The 19,850-nt window shown below is 35.7% G+C and overlaps 3 protein-coding genes across 4 annotated transcripts in view; 1 reads left to right on the forward strand and 2 right to left on the reverse strand.

Moving 5' to 3' along the window:
- The window catches only part of LOC118647620 (gustatory receptor for sugar taste 43a-like), an 88,291-nt gene extending 74,923 nt beyond the window's left edge, over positions 1 to 13,368 (reverse strand). The window contains exon 1 of the mRNA XM_036292860.1: positions 12,800 to 13,368. Within this exon, the coding sequence (XP_036148753.1) occupies positions 12,800 to 12,951 (152 nt within the window). The 5' untranslated portion in view covers positions 12,952 to 13,368. The remainder of the gene's footprint in view (positions 1 to 12,799) is intronic.
- Positions 1,857 to 3,306, reverse strand: LOC114255578 (putative nuclease HARBI1). 2 transcript variants are annotated; one of them, XR_004964804.1, is made up of 3 exons: positions 3,016 to 3,306; positions 2,350 to 2,832; positions 1,857 to 2,091 (listed from the first exon to the last, which is right to left on the reverse strand). XR_004964804.1 is itself a non-coding variant. In XM_028194704.2 (2 exons), the coding sequence occupies exons 1-2, from the start codon at positions 2,555 to 2,557 to the stop codon at positions 1,919 to 1,921; spliced, it is 381 nt and encodes a 126-aa protein (XP_028050505.2). In that variant the 5' UTR covers positions 2,558 to 3,306; the 3' UTR covers positions 1,857 to 1,918. The 2 variants fall into 2 exon arrangements, 1 of the variants encoding a protein (XP_028050505.2); XM_028194704.2 differs by having other exon boundaries at positions 2,350 to 3,306.
- On the forward strand, positions 3,735 to 8,038 carry LOC118647619. Its single transcript, XM_036292859.1, has 4 exons — positions 3,735 to 5,997; positions 6,454 to 6,693; positions 6,776 to 7,158; positions 7,242 to 8,038. The coding sequence occupies exons 1-4, from the start codon at positions 5,724 to 5,726 to the stop codon at positions 7,521 to 7,523; spliced, it is 1,179 nt and encodes a 392-aa protein (XP_036148752.1). The 5' UTR covers positions 3,735 to 5,723; the 3' UTR covers positions 7,524 to 8,038.
- Positions 13,369 to 19,850: the final 6,482 nt, after the last annotated feature.

A 19,850-nucleotide genomic window follows, 5' to 3' on the forward strand; every position in this document is an offset into this window, starting at 1 on the left:
TTCAAGTTAGATCTAAAAATGTCAAGTCCTGGTATGATCGACGGACGAAACTAACGCATTTTGAATCAGGACAAACAGTTTTTTAATCCTTGCCGAATTCGATGGAAGGCTCCGAAGCTTCAAAGCCCTTGGGAAGGCCCATGGGTGATTGTGAAAAGCTCGAAGAAGTGGTATTTGTACAAAAATCTCCTCGACATAAAGATAAAGTAGTACATGTAGACCGTTTGGCTTCCTTCTTTGAGAGGGAAATTTCATTAAAAATAGTTACTAGTACCGACAAAAGCCTGAGCCCGTACAATTTTTCTTTATTTAAAGAAGATATTATAATTTTTTAAAATACATTTTAGGTCGGAAATCTGTGTTTCGTTTTTGTGTTCTTCTGTTTCAGCTTTCATTTTCGACGGAGTGAGGAAGAAAAGTAGTCCGGAGTTCGAGGAAGATATTCCGTTGGACTGCCTCTCCCACGGTTTTTGACCGTGGTTTTCCCGTGTGGGACTTAGGGCAAATGCCGAGGCAGGGGACGAGGGGTTCTGAGAGCGTCGGGTCCACGGGAGTCAATTCCCCCCCCCCCCCCGATCCCGAAGAAAGAAGCAAGAAGCATACAAGACTCGGCACGGTGAAGAAGGAAGACTCGACAAGAGAAGAGCACGGGAACGGAAAAAAGGATTCGGACGTCGAAGATTTCTCGTGGGAAACCTTACTAGTTCTGCGAGGAAGAATTCCTTCCTGGAAGGGAGAGCTTAGGTGGACGTGGCCCGGAAGCCCACGCAGCAGCACGGGTAGGGCAAGAAACTGTCCTGGAACCTTGGGAAAGGCCCCCTTCCTGGAGAGATGCGGCAAGCGGTTCTCCGAATTGTCGGGACGACAATTGTAAAGAGGGGGAGCAGTGTTGCGCGCCACGCATCGCCCGGTATACTCCGCGCCTCCAGTCAGGACCAATCGATAATATCGATCGGCCGGTTGCCGAGAGAGATTTGTTTAGCAACGAGTTTGTTGTTTGTAAGTAAGAAAAGATGTTCAGTTCTGCGTCGAACTCTTGCCGTGGAGAACGCGTTGCAGATCTGTTTCTGTTCTTTAAATAAAGTTGGTGTTATAACGAAATCTCGCCTAGCTGTCTTTCCGCGAGTGCGAGTGTGTGTGGGTGATAAAGAGCGTCTCGACGCAACAATATTATTAAATTTGAGGAAGACCCCTGCCACAGCGAGGTAATAAATGTTGATGCAGAAAATCAACTCGATCATCTCCAGTGTAATATCAACTCCAGTGCAATATCAACAAAAAACAAAAGATAATCTAACGACGGAAGTAAGTTAAAATAATTTCTTCCTTCCTTTTTGGGGTGATATCAATAGTATTTTATTTTATTTAACTTTTTAACATTTTTTTATTGAAGAAACGTGATATTAATAATATAAAATTATTAAATTAATTTTTTCAGATACTAATAATAAGAAAATAAAACAGGATGTAAAACAGATGTTAGAGCAATACATGTACGATTACTCTAATACTAAGGAGCAATTAAAAAAAAAATTAGCCATAGCTAGAGAAGACTTGGAGTTTAAAAAGAAAGCACACCAAGAGAATACTGAATTACTACTATTGTTGACTGAAAAAGTAGATGAACTATTAAATATTACGTGATCTATTGTTCCACATTACTTGGAATAAGAACAATTGTATTAATATAAATATTAATATACAAATGTGCACATGTTACAATATAAAAATATTTTAATATAAAAGTAAATATATTTTTACAATTTAATATTTATATTTATATTCCTCAAGAAAGAACAATTATTATATAATCATATTTTATAATTAATTACATTAAGTATGAAAAAGTATAAATTAGTTTATTAAAAAAGATTTAAAAACACGTAATTACACTTAATTATAATCTTAAAAAGTTTTATTAATGGGTAAAATACCACTGGATTACTTTATTTCGGATTTGTTCGCCATGTTCTTCATTAATATCATTATATACTATTGGTGGTATAAGGTCTAGTTCATTTAAATGTATCTCCTTATTAGGAATTCTCCATCTAATTGTCATATTGTGCAGAACGCAACATGCATTGAGAGCTGCAAGAAAATATTTCACAAATATAAATATATTGAAACAAATAATAAAATAGTAACTATCTACATTCAAAATAACAGAAAATAATCTAATAATCTAATCTAACAGTAAGAGAAAGTTAAATAATATAATAATTACTTTATTATAAAAAAATTTATAAAACAATAAAATCTACAAAAAATATTTTAAAAAATTATAGATTACAGAAATCTATAAAAATAAAATCTATAAAATAATTAAAAAATTGAAAATGATATTACCAGCGAATTGTGGACTATAATGCAAAGCTCGTTCTTTCCGCAAGCAACGCCAACGACTTTTTAAGATACCAAAACAGCGCTCTATAGCTGCGTGAGTCCGAACATGATGATCTGTAGATCTTGCATCTGGAGTTCTTTCTACTTCATTTAACTTTGGCGTTAGCAAGAAATGTAGAAGAGGGTATGCAGAATCACTTAGAATGTGCATACAATGCTTTTTAAAATTATTTGTTTCAAAATTAAAGAACGTTATTAATACCGTTAAAAAAAGTTCAGTAAGGTATGCATACAATTCTGTTTATGTATTATTCTTTTCATTGCATGATCCACTTATTTACCTAGAAGTCAGGAATTTGTTTCACCTTCTCCGTGCCTCCTTTGTAAATAAGCAAATATTCTCGATGATCGTAACACAAGGGCGTCGTGTGTTCGGCTACCGTGGGCACTACTTACGGCAAGAATTTCACATTTGAAATCACAAATCTAAAATTATATTTACTATTTTGTAATTTACTATTATTGTGTATAAAATTATTATTGTATATAAAAAAATTATTTTCTTTTTATGTTGCATACGTTGATACATTAATCATAAATGTAAATGCTGAATGTTTTTTTAACATCCTCTATACTTCTATATTTTTATATCAATACTTATATACTTACAACTAACACATTTAACAAATGGTATAACTTTCTATTAATAAACAGATATTCTCTCTCAGCTTCGGGTGGAAAAATGGCATGTGTTCCATCAATTACTCTGATTACTCCTGAAAAACCACCGTTTCTAAAAAATTTTAAAAAAGTAATTATTTTTATAAAATATTTTTGAAAATTAAGGATAAGTTTGCAGTATAGTTCATGAAAAATTGAATAGTAAAAGTTCATGAAAAATAAAATAGTAAAAGTGCATGTTTTTTTCTTATAGAGTTTTGAGTAAAAGTTTATAAAGGTATATTTAAAGTATAACATAAAAATGATGAGCGTTCATTAAAATCATTATGTCCATATGTCATTCATCGCAAAGTGTATCACATTTAATATTATTACACACATGACACAGATTACACACAAACACAGATACATGACACACACATATAAATAACTTACCCTTGTTGATTTCTTCAATTCTATCAGCAGTTACTGAAAAACGAATCCAGTTGTTTATTACATTATTCAATGCATTGACAGTTGCATGAAGAAAACAATTTAAAGAAGTTTGCGACATGTAAGTTAAAAAATCTTGCCCAACTTTTCTCTGATAAGATCCCGTCGCAAAGAAGTTTAACGATGCCAATATCTAAAATAAAATAACATATTAAATTAAGATTTAAAAAATTATTAAGAAATTAATGCCGCTAAATAAATAAATAATTTAAAACATATTATACCTGCAATTCATAAGATATTGCAGTTATTCCTGATTTCTCAGGCATAAATGGCATTAATTCATCAATTAGTATACGCATTGTATTCTTCGTCAGTCTAAAACATATAAAAAGCATGCTCTGCAATAAACCTTTACTACTATTAAAAGTTTTAAAGATAAAATTTTACCTGTATACTTTATGGAATTCGTTATCGGGAACCGAGAAAGGATCTGAGACATCTCTAAGTGTCCTTCGTGTTACTCTCATAACTTGGTAATCATTCTCCTCTTCGCTATCGTCACCAAATAAAAAAATTGCTGCCATGTACATTGTCATTTTAAACAACGCGATCCCGACACGTACGATGCTCCACATTTTTTTTCTTGTTCTATCTTTCAGTTTTCTCTCTCGGATCTCACCATGCGACAAGAAATTTCTTGCCGAACAAACTTCCGTGAGATGGCTCGCATTTACACTATGATGAAAGTTACAGAATTGACCCCGAGGTGTCGGTATCGTTATACTGTTGCTATGGAGATATGTTATATGGTAAAAAAACTGCGCAACGACAGTATAACGATACCGACACCTCTTAACAAGTTACAGAATCGCACTACAGACAGGTGCTGGTAAAAGCATCTGAACTGGCATCGTTGTCTCTAAGACAGATTGGCATAACGTCACAGTATAGGAAAAGTACACGGTCGGTCTCGCGCTGCGCGTTCACTTGGCGCGAGCCACTACCGTGTCTCTTGATACTGTGACAGCGCTATCACGCGCTGCGAACATGCCTTAAGTCAGATAATCTTACCACTACTATGGAGATCTAGTAAATTCATTTGCACTTGACTACAAATTAATAATAAACTAAATTGTTTTTTCTTTTAGACTTAAAGCTTTCACAGCCATTGACGTTGCTTCCAATAGAAAGGGCTTCCGGATACATGCTGCGTCGTCCTGGTACAGCGTTGCGCTAACATTTCGCAAACGTTGCAGTTTGCATCATCAGGGGTAGGAGCGCCGATACTAAGCTCTCTTGGATTGTAATAGTCCTTATATACCCCTTGTCCTGGTGGTAGGGATAGGAGTGAGGGGAGGGGACAGAGTTATTTGTCCAATAGTAGCACAGTTCATTGGCCTACTATTGATCAACTGTTGGCCAATCTTAATAAAATATTGGCTTACTATTTGCCAATTAATACGTACTGTTCCGAAATGTTTTTAATTGATCAATTAAAAAACCGGGAGGACAGTGTGCCAAATCGAGCTTATCTGATAACCTTTATCACGGTTAACTTTTATCACTTTATCGGGATGTTTCAAAATTTCTAGACTTTCACAATGTTTTCTGGCAAAGTAATCTTGAGAAGGAGTTAGCATTGTAGCTTTTTCGTATTGCACGGAGTGTCCAGTCTCCATCCAGTGCTCAGCTAAGGCTGATTGAGAAAAGTGACCGTATTTGTTCACCGTTGATCCCAGCAAACATGATGACGTGTTAAAGACGTAGAAAATACGTATTTTTGTGAACAATGACGTCGAATGACCTAAGATATACGTCTTTATTACGTGATTTTAAATACGTCTTAATAACGTCTTAAACTAGTCACGTCTATTTGTCGTTTTATACATGTCATTTGTGACGTAATTTATACAATGGTATTTTAATGTAATATATTTGTAATTAATAGACGTTTGATATCAAGAGACATCTCTTTTTTATATATATTATCAGTTATGTATTTATTTTTTCATACATTAAAACCGTCAACACTCCGTGCGCACGCGCTTTAGAAAACCAGCACAATTTTACGACGCGCGACGCGCAATATCCAATGAGAATTGTTTATTCGAAGAACAGAGCTCGAATTGGATATCGCGCATCGCGCATTGCAAAATCGCGCTAGTCGGAGTCTTTTATAGGTTATAATAATTATTAATCATACAGGGCAGTGTGTATTTTGTGTGATTGAAAAAGTTAAAGTAAGTAATTTTTACTGTATTATGTGTACTTATATGCCCCAAAAGACATTAATACGTTTTTTGTACTGCATTAAAAGCATGGCTTTTATCGGCGTAGAGTTTGCAAGCAAAGATTTGGCAAATGATAAGACCGAAGTAGGGATTGTAAGCGTTCGCTGGTTTACTCCTGAAAAAAAAAAAGTTTATTGGCCACCTGTAAAATCACAAGACAGGTATGAAAAACTTTTGAAACAAGGAGCGATGCCAACTAATGAATGGTCATTATGTCAAATAACAAAAAGTTATTTTGAGACTGGTAAGTAAAGTAACTTAACCTAATTTAACGTAACAATGCATGATACCAGCTATTATTTATTTATACTGTAATAACTTGTACTTTTCATATAAATCTTTTAAAAGTAAATTGGAAAATCAAATATTAATTTTAATTTGTTTTAAATATATATTTCTACACTAAGTAAAAAGTAATTGATTTAACAAGATATTCTTAATATAATAATATTTGCTGTTAATGCAAGTATAACTTGATTGAATTATGATGTTGATATTGCAATAGCATATATTATTGTATTGAATATATTTTTTGTTGGCAGCTCCGCAACGTAACATTTTGTTGAATCAATTACTTTTTTCTTGATGCATATATTTATTATATGATGTATATATTAATTAATTTTATACATATAAATTTATCAATATATTTTAAATATAAATATGAATTTACACACATAAATTTGTATTTTGTCTGTAGATGATTTTAAAAAAGCTCAAAAGAAATTAAAACTGTGTCAGTATTTATCAGATGTAGCGTCAGAACCAGAACAATCAATTTCAAATGTTACTAGTAAAAGACAGCGAAATAAGCCATTAAAGTATATAACCAGCGACTCATCGGATGAAGAAAATATACCAGTATTATCTAAACTGAAAGCTCCTCCTAAACTAGATAAAAGTTTTCCAATTTGTGTTGAAGGTCCATCCATTATAGAAGGTAATAGTACTATTATTTTGTATTATTTCAGTTCAAGTATTTTCTATATATGTATTATTTTCATAACATTTAACGATTTTAGATAAAGTACTAAATGCGAGTACAGCAAAAACAGATGATATACTTGTAACAACGAATCATCTTGTACAACCAACTCGTAAACATACATTGACAGAAAAAAATTTTCTGTCTACTACGAATACTGAAAATGTGGAATCACAAATAGACAACAGAACTCTACGTGATATTTATGCGACGCTTGCATTTCTAAAACGACAGAATGCAGATATCTACAATCAAAATGATCAAATATTGCAAATTATAAAGGAGACTAACAACTCTATTGTAACAACATCTAAATCAAATGAAAAATTACAATTGCCTTGTACTCTACCAATGACAACATTAGAAGATATTATAAAATTGGAAGAATATCTTGAAAAAGAAGAAAATATTTTAAATCTGGTAAAATAAGTATTTGTGTGTAAAAAATAAAAAATAATTTATATTAAATAAACATTTGTCTTGTTATTTTTGAAATTTTTTAGGGATCTTATTTGTCAACAATTGGAGGCCGTGGAGATATAACATCGATAACGAACAAAATACTTCGTCGTCTTCTTTCGGATACAATAGCATCATCTTACCGCTTCTTCGGAAAGCGAAACAATAAAAAGTCTTTTGCAAATTTGAAGCTTAATAATGTAGTGATAACGTCTGTTCAAAAAGCTCTACCCAATACTACACAACACGAAGTAGAAGACAGCATAAAAGTATGGCTAAAACATGCTCCGCAACGCTTTTCTATTAAAGCAAATAAGAGCAAGTAAAAGTTTTTTTATACATTACAAAGTAATAACTATTTATTCGTAACTGTAGAGAAAACTGCCACTAATTTTACCAAAGACAATTAGTATTAAGTTTTATTAACTATTATTTTATTATTACGCATTTTTTTTTCTTTTGTAATAAAATACAAATTGCAATAATATGGCTGCTATAAAAAAAAGAAAAATGAAACTGTTTGTAGGAAAACGTCAATTTTATCGTAGAGTTACTAAAGATATTGTAGACTCAAGGCATTCAATATTTACTTTTTTAAACAAAGAAAGATGTCATAATATCGAATTATCAAATTCACCTGTAAACATATTATCGAATGAAGACAATTCTTGTTTTGAAAACAATATTGATTTGGAAGTTTCAAATGAAATATTAATTTCTAACAACCAAACTATAAATGAAAATTCTATGATAAATATTAAATCTACTAAAATACTTTCTGAAAACATTTGTAGTGAAACAAATACAACTAAAAAATTAACATTTTATAACGAGACAAAAAGCTCTATCGTAGATTGCTTAAGAAGTTGGGCTACATCAAATCCAAGTATACCACAATGCTCTCTTACATCTTTATACAACTATGATATTAACCTACCTTTGAGGAATAACATTCTCAAAATTCAGTCATTAATACACAATCAATTTTCATCATCCCGATTAAAAAATGTTACGTCCGGCAGACTCCACGATTTCCTTTCGTCAAAGAAACAAATTATTTACAAAAGAAATTCCGTTTCAACGGTCTCCGATAATTTTTTATGCGTCTAGGATTAGTCTGTTAGAAACGTGATGACAAACATGGATGGACGAAACGACCAAGCTGATAATTCCGACTCCTTTTCAATATTGAGTCAACAAATAATAAATTCTAAAGATAGAAATTCAAAAACAAACATGGGATCTAAGCAAAGTTTCACGTTTCCTCACAAAGAATGAGCAATAAAGTATCTAAACATAAGCAAAAAAATAAATAACCGTTTCCTCCATCTGCAAACCATACCGTAGCACGTCTAGCACGATAAAAAAAATTATTTATCTCTTAAACCCAAAAGGAAGATAACCTACGCGATAGGTCGGATCCCTTCGATAAAATTGAAGGAATGTGGGAGAAAACAGAAACTTTCGACGAATTACTAAACGTATGATTGGGCAAAAAGGAAAAACTATTCTCCAATAAGAAACCTTAGAATTCACCCACCACACATTCCTGAAAAAGAGTCCTACCAGTTAGAATATTTGAATCACCCACATCTGGATCCTCCCCCTGTAAAACTCTATATATATAATATCAAATCTTAAAGAGAACGAGTTAGTTGTTGGTTAGTCAGTTAGTTAGTTTAGTTCAATTAATAAGAGAGTTAGTTAACAGTCAGTTTTTTCACCCTAATAAGAGAGTAAGTTAATAGTCAGTTGTTACGATAACGAGAAAATGAAATAGTTGGTAATCGGTAACGAGAAAATGTAGTGAGTAAAAGAAATAATCATGTAGAATCAGTGCCCGAGTAAATTTTAGTACCGTTCCATCCGGTCAGGAAATTCCTTTGATTCCGACAGATTTGCTCGAGAACCAGCAATGAGTAAGTCCCACAATCATAATTTCTTTTGTTTTTGCGTTACTCATTTACTCCCTTCTGTTTTAATTCTTTAAGACATGTTCCTATTATTTTATAAATAATTCCCACTTAGTGTTCCTCGACCCTCCTCTCCAACTACCACCTTCGAAGAACTTAGTGTTCCTCGACCTTCTTCTCCTCCTACCCCCTTCGAAGAACTTAGTGTTCCTCGACCGTCCTCTTCGTCTCCAATTACTGAAGAACATGAACACGTTCCTCAGATATCTTGACACCATCTCACAACCTTGAGGAACCTTCGTGCGATCCTCAAGTTATCCCTACATTATCCCACAATCTCGAGGAACCCCCGTGTGATCCTCGAGACGTCCCCGCTTCTCCTGCTTCTCATTTTTATTTCTCGATCAGTTTCCCAAAACCCGAAGATGTCCCACCCCCACTCTCTCCCGCGCTATTCTTTATCCTCTTACCATTTCAAGCATCTCTGTTTTCCCCATGTAACCATTGAATAAACCCTTCGTCTATTTCTTTGCTCCACGTTTACCGTTAATACTATAGAATTAAAAAACAAAAATCTCTTTGTTTTCCTTTCTCCGCCCACCACATACTTATATAATATTTGTACAACTATATACATACTCACTATGCGTTTTAAAATTCGATTATACCGTTATTACAAAATGGTCAAACCACGACTTCAGTGTTTATTTGTATTTTTTTATTTTCATTTTTATTTGTTATTAGAATAAAAAAAACTTTTGTTAATTTTATGTAAAACTTCATCATTTATTTTAATTAATAACGACCTCCCCTCATTCCGAACAAAAACTGCACCTGGTCCGATCCTGAGTTAAAGCAATTCAATTCGTTGACTCGAAACTTGGACTGATGAACGTACGACTTGAAACGGGTTATAGCGGGCCTATCGGTACATTGACCTATATTTTTTCGTCATAAAAAGAGCATTCGACCCGAGCCACCTATCCTATCTTAATCTGTGTGCCTACGGGTTCTACACGTTTTGTTACGTTTTTCCCTGCCTTACCTGTTCTCCCTGAAATACCCTTCCTACCAAATAAAGAATTAAATCCTATAAGGCTGGACGTAACAAAAACATGATTAAATACACCTGGTATAAAAGTGGATATATCGAAGAAAAATCAAATAAATGTGAAACACCTGTTGATTTCTGTTTAAAGAATTGCAGTGCAGTCTACAAAATCTGCAATGACATCGCAGTAATAAAGTGTGCGTGGTGTACTAACTCTTTGTGTATAGAACATTTTTTTGCAATAGAAGCCTTTCCTTACTATTGCCATGAATATAAAAGATGATGTCAATTATTATGTAATTTATACTCATAGATAATGAAAAGAAATTATGAATTCATTGGTTGGTCTTGCCTTTACTGGCTGGACCTCGATCACATCTTGCCTTCACTGGCTGGATCTCGATCACATCTTGCCTTTACTGTCTGGATCTCGATCATGTCTTGCCTTCACTGGCTAGATCTCGGTCACATCTCTGCTTTCACTGGCTGAATTTCGGTCACACCTTGCCTTCACTGGCTGGATCTCGATCATATCTTGCCTTCACTGGCTAGATCTCGATCACATCTTGCCTTATTTAAACAAACAATTAACTTCTATTTCCTTTATTGGTCAAATCACTGACTAATTTTGCCTTAATTGATCAAATCGATAAACACTTTCAAATTCCAAAAGTTTGTTTTATCTGAAAGAAAGTTTATTTTGAACATTTTCATCTTGAAAATTAATCTCAAGGCCGAATCTAACTCAAGGCCGTCATTATCATGTACATCACTGTGAACTCTACAGCTTTGGTTGTATCATTTTTTAAAATATATATCGTTTTGGATAAATACAAGATTCTGCATAAAACGGATCATCGAATGACCCTTTTAGATCAATCCACCCACATTTTGAACGTAAAATTTAACGCTCTATCAATTCTCAGGGTTAAAAGTAAGCTATTTTTTTTTTAAACATGAAGTGACTTTAATTGACTTTGTAAATCGCTCTCAGGGTCAACTCAAGGTTACCATTAAGTGCATCACTTTAAACCCTACAACTTTGGTTCTGAGCACTTTTTTCAGAAAATGTATCGTGTCGGAAATAATTAGCCATAGCTGTTCCAACCCTTAGGAGTTAAGAGATGAGTTCTGCCCTTAAAATGGGTATTTAGCAGAAACGAAAAAACATGTTCAATGTTTTTCGGTGTTTAATAAGTATGTTAAGTTTCATTCAAATTGGTGAGAGTTAGTTGGATAGTGTTCCTTGTTAGAAGGATAACTTTGACATGTTATAATCAAGGTCATCGAAGCTACCTCTACTGTATTGAATAATTACTATATATCGTATTAACGAAACTTTTTTTATTTATAACTTTTTACCGAATTACAAGCGATGACTAAAATCTTTTGAAGGACTGAAATCTTATTCAGGAAGGTGAATTTGACAACACATATTAAGCTAAAATCATCGGAGTTGCCTCTCTTAAACTGTGAGTAATTACCTAATTAAAAACTAAATATTTTGAAAACTAGCGGTGTTGTGAGCGGAACACTCACAACCAATAAAATTATATTATAAATAAAGAATATAGAGTATTCAAATTATCATTTAGCTCGCCGAGGAAGGCTCGCTATCATAAGGTGTCAGGTGACATATGCCTCGTGCGCTGCCGGCCGGTCATCGCACTGGGCAACGCACCAGCCACCTCAAGGAATTAGCGAAGCCAGCTTAGCAACAATCATGTCACCGGAAATGCATACCTGCATTTTGGCAATTGTTGCTAAGCTCGCAAAAATTTCCCGCGCGCCGGATGCGCGCGGAAATGACCATATATGGTCATGCGGAGGGCCCGATGCCCCCACTAATAATCAAATCCGCGACACTATTTAAGCTGCTGCCGAACAGCGGCCCGCGGGATCAGTGATTAGCAATCAAGCCGTATCGGCGGCCCGCACGAGTAAATTACGAGTTCGGGACTTAGCCGCAAGCAAACCTCGAGCGAGCGAAGAGACGACGCGTTAACTCCGAGTCACGCGCCGTATCTAATCAAGTGTAACCCGACGCGGCACCTTCGCCGACCGCCGCTATTGTACATTACAAGCAGAATAAATCTTTTTATTAAATTCACGTAAAATCAGTGAGTGAGTGATTTGAGGACCCTGCCAACAAAAGCCGCCTCTTTCCGCGAGTTCCTACTCCTTGGGCAGCAACGAATCCCTAAAGATCTTTTGTCGCACCGCAAGGTGCAACAGCGCCGTGCATTCGTGCAATTTCCGTGCATTCGCTTTTGTGGCATTCGACTATATTTAGTAAATACTACATGCCAATTAAATTTTATCAACATTGGGGATTGGATACGGAAGTTTAGCCCTTTTTCTATATTTATGTTTGATAATTTCATCCTAATTTTACTTGTTATTGTTTATTTTTATTTTCATTTCAACGAAATTTTAATTTAATTTGAATAATATCCTGGAAAAAATGTTTTATATAAAAACATATAAAAATATGTATAAAATATGTCCATATGTGTTTATATATGAAACATTTTTTAAATTACAATAGAAGATATATCTCTTTGTATTTAAATACATTAAATTTAACTTACATATTCTTGTGAATAAAGAATTATTTGAATTTATCGTTTATTGTTACCTGTAAATACTATCGATGACACTCAATCGGCCTTCATATCTACCAGATACTTGTCCGATGAATCTCGTTGGAAATACACCGCACAGTTTGCTGAGGTGATAAATTGGGAATACTGCTTGGTATAAATCGCTATTTACTGATTTGTTATTCATTCCTTTATTTATGTCGTACTCGTCCACGTTTGTACATTTATCTATGCATATATAGATTATCTTGTATTATTTTACTGTACTCTGATTATACACTGTACTATTGATTTAAATCAGCTCCAAGTAAGACACATGACATTAAACAAACCTTAGTAAACTAGATTTTTTATGGAACACAAAATAAAATTCTACAAATCATGATATTCAATTTTATTTTGTATATTAATTACACGGCATTATCAATTTATATATATATGCCTTTATTGTTTTCCCTTGGGAGTAATAAGGCGCTTTTGTTACGGAGCGTTCCCGAACTGTTTACAACACTTTCATAGTCAGTTATAAAAAACCATCTCCTGCAACATATTATTCCCATCTTACAATCATTACAATCCTTAACGTCCCCCTACGCGATCTGGCCATTGGGCAACCTTACAACTCATCCTTTCATATCCCCTCCTTGCTCCCTCTACAACCCTTCACCTCCCCCCACCCCTCTGCGATCCACCCCTCCCAACCCTCCTCCTCTCATCTTCTCTGCCCCTTCTACTTTCCCAATTCTCTAACTCCCCTTCTCTCTCCCCCTCCTCTTCTACTCCCTCCTTTGCCTATCACTTACTTCTATCTCACTCTCTTTCCATTTCTCTCTCATCCCGTTCCATTCCCATTTCTTTCCTTCCACCCAGATCTCTCTACTATTACACACCACCCTTTTTCCCCTCGCCCTCTCCCTTCTTGCTACATCTAAAATTCTTCACCTCATTTTTCTCTTCTCTAAAGTCAAATCCTCATCTAATCCTACGTTCCACCTTTCCCATATCTCCCCTCTCCTCATTAATATCTCTTTCCTATCGTCCGTTTCCTCCAACTCCATTAAAGTCACCCACCCTCCATTGTCTCCTTTTCTCTCCTCTATCCCTCTTATTTCTACCTCCCTTCCTAATTCTATTCTCATAATGAACCTTATACAGTCCCTTCTTATTTCCCTACTCTCCTCTTCCATTCCTCTCAACATTACGCTTTTTGCCCTCTTCTTCCTGCTTGCCTCCTCTCTTTCCTTGATCCACCTGCTGGTTCTCTCCGTTGGCTCTGCCTCTTCTTCGTCCATCCTCCTCCTTCCTGTCTGTTCTTCTTTTTCCGTTCTCCTCATCTCCTGTCTCTTCCGTCTGTTTGCCAATTCCTCTCTTTCTGATCCGCTGCCCTCTCTCTGCTTTTTGCCATCTCCTCTCCTTATCTCTTTCTCCTTATGCTTCTTTATACTTTCTCTTTCCGCTCTGGCTATACCTTCCTTCTCCATTTTCTTTCTGCTGGTCTGCTCCATCTCTCCTTTTGTCCACTTCGTCTTTTCTCCTCGTTCTCTGCTTACTGACTCTCCACTTTTCGCGCCTTGACTCTCTGCTCTTCTCTCTCCTCTCCTCTCTCTCCCGCACTCTGAAGCCTCCTCTTTTTGTCTCCCTCTCCTTACGCTTCTCTCTACTTCTATTTTCCGCTCTGACTAGTTCCTCCTCCTTCGAATTCCTCTTGCCAGTCTTCTCCTCTTCTGCTTTAGCTCTCTTCAACTTCTCTCCTCTTTCCACTTCTGCCAGCTCTTCCCCTTCCGAGCTGCTAATCTCCCCTGACTCTCTACTTTCTTCTCCTCTCTCTCCTTCTCCCTCTTTCTTTTCTCCTTTCTTTCTTTATAATTCTCCTCTGCTGCTGTTTCACTCTTCTTCCTTATCCTCTGTTCCTCCTTGTTTTCTGTCTCGTTGACATCTCTCTTTCTTCTTTCCTTTTCACTATGTTCCACCAGTCGTCTTCTTCCCTGCTTTTTTCCTGATCTCCTTCTCCCTTGTTTTTTCCGTATTCATTTTCCTCCTCCCATTTCTTTTTTCTCCGTTCCTCTCTCCTCTTGTCAGTGTCTTCTTCCTCGTACCACTTCCTGCATATCTTGACGAGTTCCGCTACACTTTCTTTAATTCCTCTTAGCTCCTCTTTTATCCCCGCTAACTCTTCTCTCGTCTCCTTGCTCATACCCTTCTCATCTTCTTTCACCGTATTCACACTTCTCTCGCTGTTCCCATTCCTAGCACACGTTTTCTTTTTCGCCACCATTACTCTAACCTTCTGGCTATGCGATCCTTTTCGATTCCTGTTGCCTTGACACTTCACTTCTATTGATACTCACATTACATCTCTCTTCCTCCGCCAATCACTGCTCTTATATCTTTTATCAATATATCGATACTGCCGCACCACCTTCTCTCGCCCGTCCTCTTTTGATTTCCATCCTGAACTTATTTGCCTCTCGTGCGCTCGTGCCGTTTTCGCACCCGCCACCAACTCCATCTATCTTCTTTTCTTGAGCACTTTCTTCGCACTTCAGCGCGCTCTCCATCTCCTCTTCTTCACTGTATTCTCCCTGTCATTCCATTTTCGCTTCGTCACCTCTAATTCGCTCCGAATTTCTTTCTGTCGTAGTTCCCTCTTTGTAATTCCTCCGTCTTCCCTTTATTTCCTCAGCAGCCTTTTCGTCTCCTCCGTCTGAATCACTGTGTTCCTCATATTCGCAGTTCCTTACTGCTCACTTTTCTTCTTTTCCTTCCGGAGCACACTTTCACACATCCTCACTTACCAGCGCCATTTTTACTCCCTACCATTTTTTTAATAAGTATTACTTTTATAAATGTAATTAGCTAGTATAGAGAAAAAAACTTTGATGTACTTATATTTTCATAAAAAACTTTTTTTTAGTCATTTATATTTCAATGCCTTAATTTATTTTTTCTCGTATAAAAAATGTATTGTAAGTATTTAAAATAATTAAATCCTAATGGGTCAATTTGACAAGAGTTGAACAATGAACAAATACTAGAACATATTTTATACTCAACATCCAGATATAATCCGGAATTAATATAAAATGTCTAGTTAAAATTTTGTCAGGACTTGTCGCAAAAATACTGTATCGAAATTGTAATTAATCTAGTGTAGATTATTCAATATGTTTAGATAAAATTTATCTAGATTTATATATACAATTCCAGACTTATCCAATAAATTGTATCTATTTTATTAAAAAAATTTTTTTAATTAGTCAAACTTTAATATTTAACATTTTAAAGTAGCAATTTATTCAGATTATATGTAAGATTTGTTTAAAAAACAAATCCCTACATTCTTTCCAAAATTAGTCTATTTCACCAAACTGCGATTATCATAACTTTGTGTGAACAGAATAAAAACGAATCTTTTCATGAGATTCATATGCTATTTAACATATATGAGAATCAGTAAAATACTGTAATATTTATATAAATATAGTTTAACTGTATATGATGTAAGATGTTTATCTTTCACTATGTTTACACGTCCAGTTTAATAACACCGGATTTATAAAAGTGGCCAATTACAGCTATTCTTCGGAAGAATGAAATTGTTATGATTGATCAGTTCTAGAAGTATAAATGTTATCAAACTCGATTAATGGTGTCGTGTACATGTAGTCTTTCCGACAATATTTATTGAACTCTCTAATAAATATGTATTCATGAACATCAAGTATTTATGGATCATCACAAAGTGTCAGTTCGCATATGATCTTCGAGGTTAAACAACATTGCCGGTGGCTATACAAAAGCATAGGTAATTGCTTTTTTAATTGCAAAAGTTAAAATAATGCTAAAGATAATAATAATACATAGATGTAACTGGCTCGGATGACCGCCACAGACATTTATTTAGACTGCTGACTCCTCTATTTACCGTGCATAAAGATTGGTTCCAAAACCTATGTATTAAGTGAGGCTCGAATGCGCACATAAACGATCGGACACAGTAGTATTTCCCGATTGGACACAGTCCCGATTGGACACGGTCTCGATTGGACACGGTTCCAATTGCACACCGTCCCGATCGGAACAGATGCTATTGGATACAACAGCGATCGGACACATAACGTTTGAATTGGACACCGAATCAATTGCACACGGACCCGATTGTACACCTGATTGCACACAGACCCGATTGCGCACGACCCGTTTGCAAGTGGGGCCTTTGGCTCCCTTTACGCACCCACTCCATTCAAGTCGCTAACCTAAAAAGACTTGACGGTTATAAGTAAATAGTTGGAATTATTCGCAAAACGGAAAATGTAAGCAGTAAACGCTACGAACATTCGAAACATTGTACAGTGATTGTGTGTAAACGAAAGTGAACGGTAGGCATTCGATAATGGTAAGCGTTACAAAATGATATTTCTAATTGACCGTAAACGGATAATATAAAATTGTCAATTATTGCATACGAGTTTGAACAACACTACATTGTGTTAAATGTCGGACCCTAACTCCAGTACAAAATCCATCGATTATTCAAAGACATCGTAGATTCAAAAACTTTCAAAACCACAATTGAAAGACTAACGCAATTAAAATTGCGTTTCGAAGAAAAAGCTACCCTTACAGAAAAAACACTCTAATTTTGAGAGTTTACACTCAAAATTGAGTGTTAATACTCGATTTTGGGAGTTTACTCCCAAATTTAGGTGTATATGCTCAAATCTTGAGTATTTACATTAAAGATTGAGTGTTTATACTCGAACATTGAGTGTGTACACGCACCGGCAGAAATGGTGTCCCTCGGAGTCCAGCGCGGCGATCACCCACATACACGAAGCGCCGTACGTGTTATTAGGCGCGCGGTGAAGTGGAGACGCAGAGGAGCAAAAAAAGTGGCGATCGCGCCGCTGTTGCATCCTTCACCAACGCTACACGCTCAAGAAGGATAGAGTTATGATGAGTAAGAAGACGTGATATCGATTCGCTGGTGTACATATTTGTTTCACTTGCACTCAGTACTAATGACATCTTTTGCTTGAGTGCGAATAAAACTGATATTGGACACCAGCGAATCGGTATCACGTCTTTTCACTCATCATAACTCTATCCTTCTTAAGCGTTAGTGAAGGATGCAACACCGGCGCAATCCCCAATTTCTAAGCCGAGGGACACCATTTCTGCCGATGCGTGTACACCCAATGATTGAGTGTTCCCAGCAAACACAAAGTTACATGTAACGTGCTTGTTAGTTGTAATTTCTCACTCAACAATGTAATTGTAATATAACACGTGTGTTATATTACAATTACATTGTTGAGTGGGAAATTACAACTAATAGGAACGTTACATGTAACTTGGTGTTTGGTGGGTTCATACCAAAATTTGGATTTAAATACTGAATATTTGAAAGTACACTCTCAACATTTGGATATAACACTCAATAAATGAGTGTATACTTCCAACATAAAGTGTGAATACTGAAACGTTGGGGATGTACGCTCAACATCTATCGGTTGAAGGTATACACTTAATATTGAGTGTACATTCTCAAACATTGGATTAGAAAATGTTAAATAAAAACAAAAGCAAGAAAAGCAAGTTCAACCGAGATTAAAATTAATCTGCATTGGTAGAAATCGACATAAAACGAATATTTAAAATAAACATTCAACTATAGAGTGTTCAGCTGGTTTTGAATGTTAATTTGAGCATTACTTTCAACTTGGATGTTTGCCATCTAATTGAGTGTTAATTTCAGTGTTATTCTTGAATTTAGGATTGACATTGAAATTAACACTCAAATTAGATTGCGAACATTCAAGTTGAGAGTAATAACACTCTAATTAAAAGTAAATTAAAAAGCGAACACTCAAGTTGAGTGTTTACACTGAATTGAGTGTTTACCCCTTGTCCCAAATTATACTCAACTTGAGTTTTTTTTTTGAAGTGTTATTTTTAGTGTTTTTTCCGTAAGGGTACCATCGATGAACTACGTAGAGTTATTTTGCGGGTAAATAAAGTCAACGCGATGAAGCAACCCGAAAGCGGAGAGGCAAGCAATAAAAATAGAGAAGGAAGTCTCGTAAGTGTAAACAAGAAACTAAGAGCAACTCACACGATGGCAGAAGATAGCAATAATACAACATTAGAATTCCAACTAAGAAAAGATGATTGGGAACTTTACACAGAGAGACTTGAATTATATTTCATAGCAAACGACGTGAGCGCAGAAAAACAAGTAGCCGTATTGCTAACGAAGGTCAGTGCTGAAACTTATAAACTTATTCGCGACTTGTGCGCACCGGCTAAGCCAAACGAAAAATAATTTACCGACCTAGTAACATTGGTGAAACAGCATTTAAATCCAAAACCGTCAGAGACAATGGAAACAGTGGCAGATATTGCAGCAAGATTAAAAAGTCTGTCAATAAACTGTAACTTCGACAATGCAAGTGTAGCACTAAGAGACCAATTAGTGTGCCGATTAAAAGATCACGCGACAAGGAAAACACTGTTCCGCGAAAAAAACTTAACGTACAACGCGGCATATAAAATCGCGATAGCCATGAAAGAAGCAGAAAAAAATACAGCGTCAACTGATACAGTTTGTACTGATACAGAACACATTGAATGTTAAGCAGAATGATAATACGAGTGTGAATGTAATCCAGTCACACCCCAAGAAAGAAAAACGAAGACAAGCTACCTCAGGTGCGCGAGGAAAAAATGCATATCGTAGCAATCGACAAGGACGACGATACAACGACAAAGGACCGGATAACAGTGGCAACCGAGCTTCACACAATAACACAAAGGCACAGAGCGCGGAACGTTCAACATATTATTGCTGCGGCAAACCATTGGGCACGAGACTGCGATCATCGATATAGCACGTGTAGAACATGTAAACAGAAGGGGCACCTAGAAGCAATGTGCAGATCTTAGCAGAAATCAGTAGTTCAATACGTGAAAGAGTCTAGTGGGGAAGAATCTGACTTTTACAATATTAAAGACAGCAAGCAAACGGCGAGCGATGCGGTCGGTAATGTAGGAGTTGACAATGTAAAAGCTAAGCCGATGTATCTG

The sequence above is a fragment of the Monomorium pharaonis genome, chromosome 10 (genome assembly GCF_013373865.1).
Source record: "Monomorium pharaonis isolate MP-MQ-018 chromosome 10, ASM1337386v2, whole genome shotgun sequence".
Lineage (NCBI taxonomy): Eukaryota > Metazoa > Arthropoda > Insecta > Hymenoptera > Formicidae > Monomorium > Monomorium pharaonis.

Bases quoted from the DNA above. Each gene is read 5' to 3' on its own strand.
- LOC114255578 (XM_028194704.2), bottom strand. From the start codon at position 2,557: ATGCACATTCTAAGTGATTCTGCATACCCTCTTCTACATTTCTTGCTA. The intron at 2,092-2,349 runs GTAATATCATTT...ATTTTCTTGCAG, and splicing joins TTATAGTCCACAATTCGCTG to CTCTCAATGCATGTTGCGTT.
- LOC118647619 (XM_036292859.1), top strand. From the start codon at position 5,724: ATGTGTACTTATATGCCCCAAAAGACATTAATACGTTTTTTGTACTGC. The intron at 5,998-6,453 runs GTAAGTAAAGTA...TTTTGTCTGTAG, and splicing joins AAAAAGTTATTTTGAGACTG to ATGATTTTAAAAAAGCTCAA. The intron at 7,159-7,241 runs GTAAAATAAGTA...GAAATTTTTTAG, and splicing joins AAGAAAATATTTTAAATCTG to GGATCTTATTTGTCAACAAT.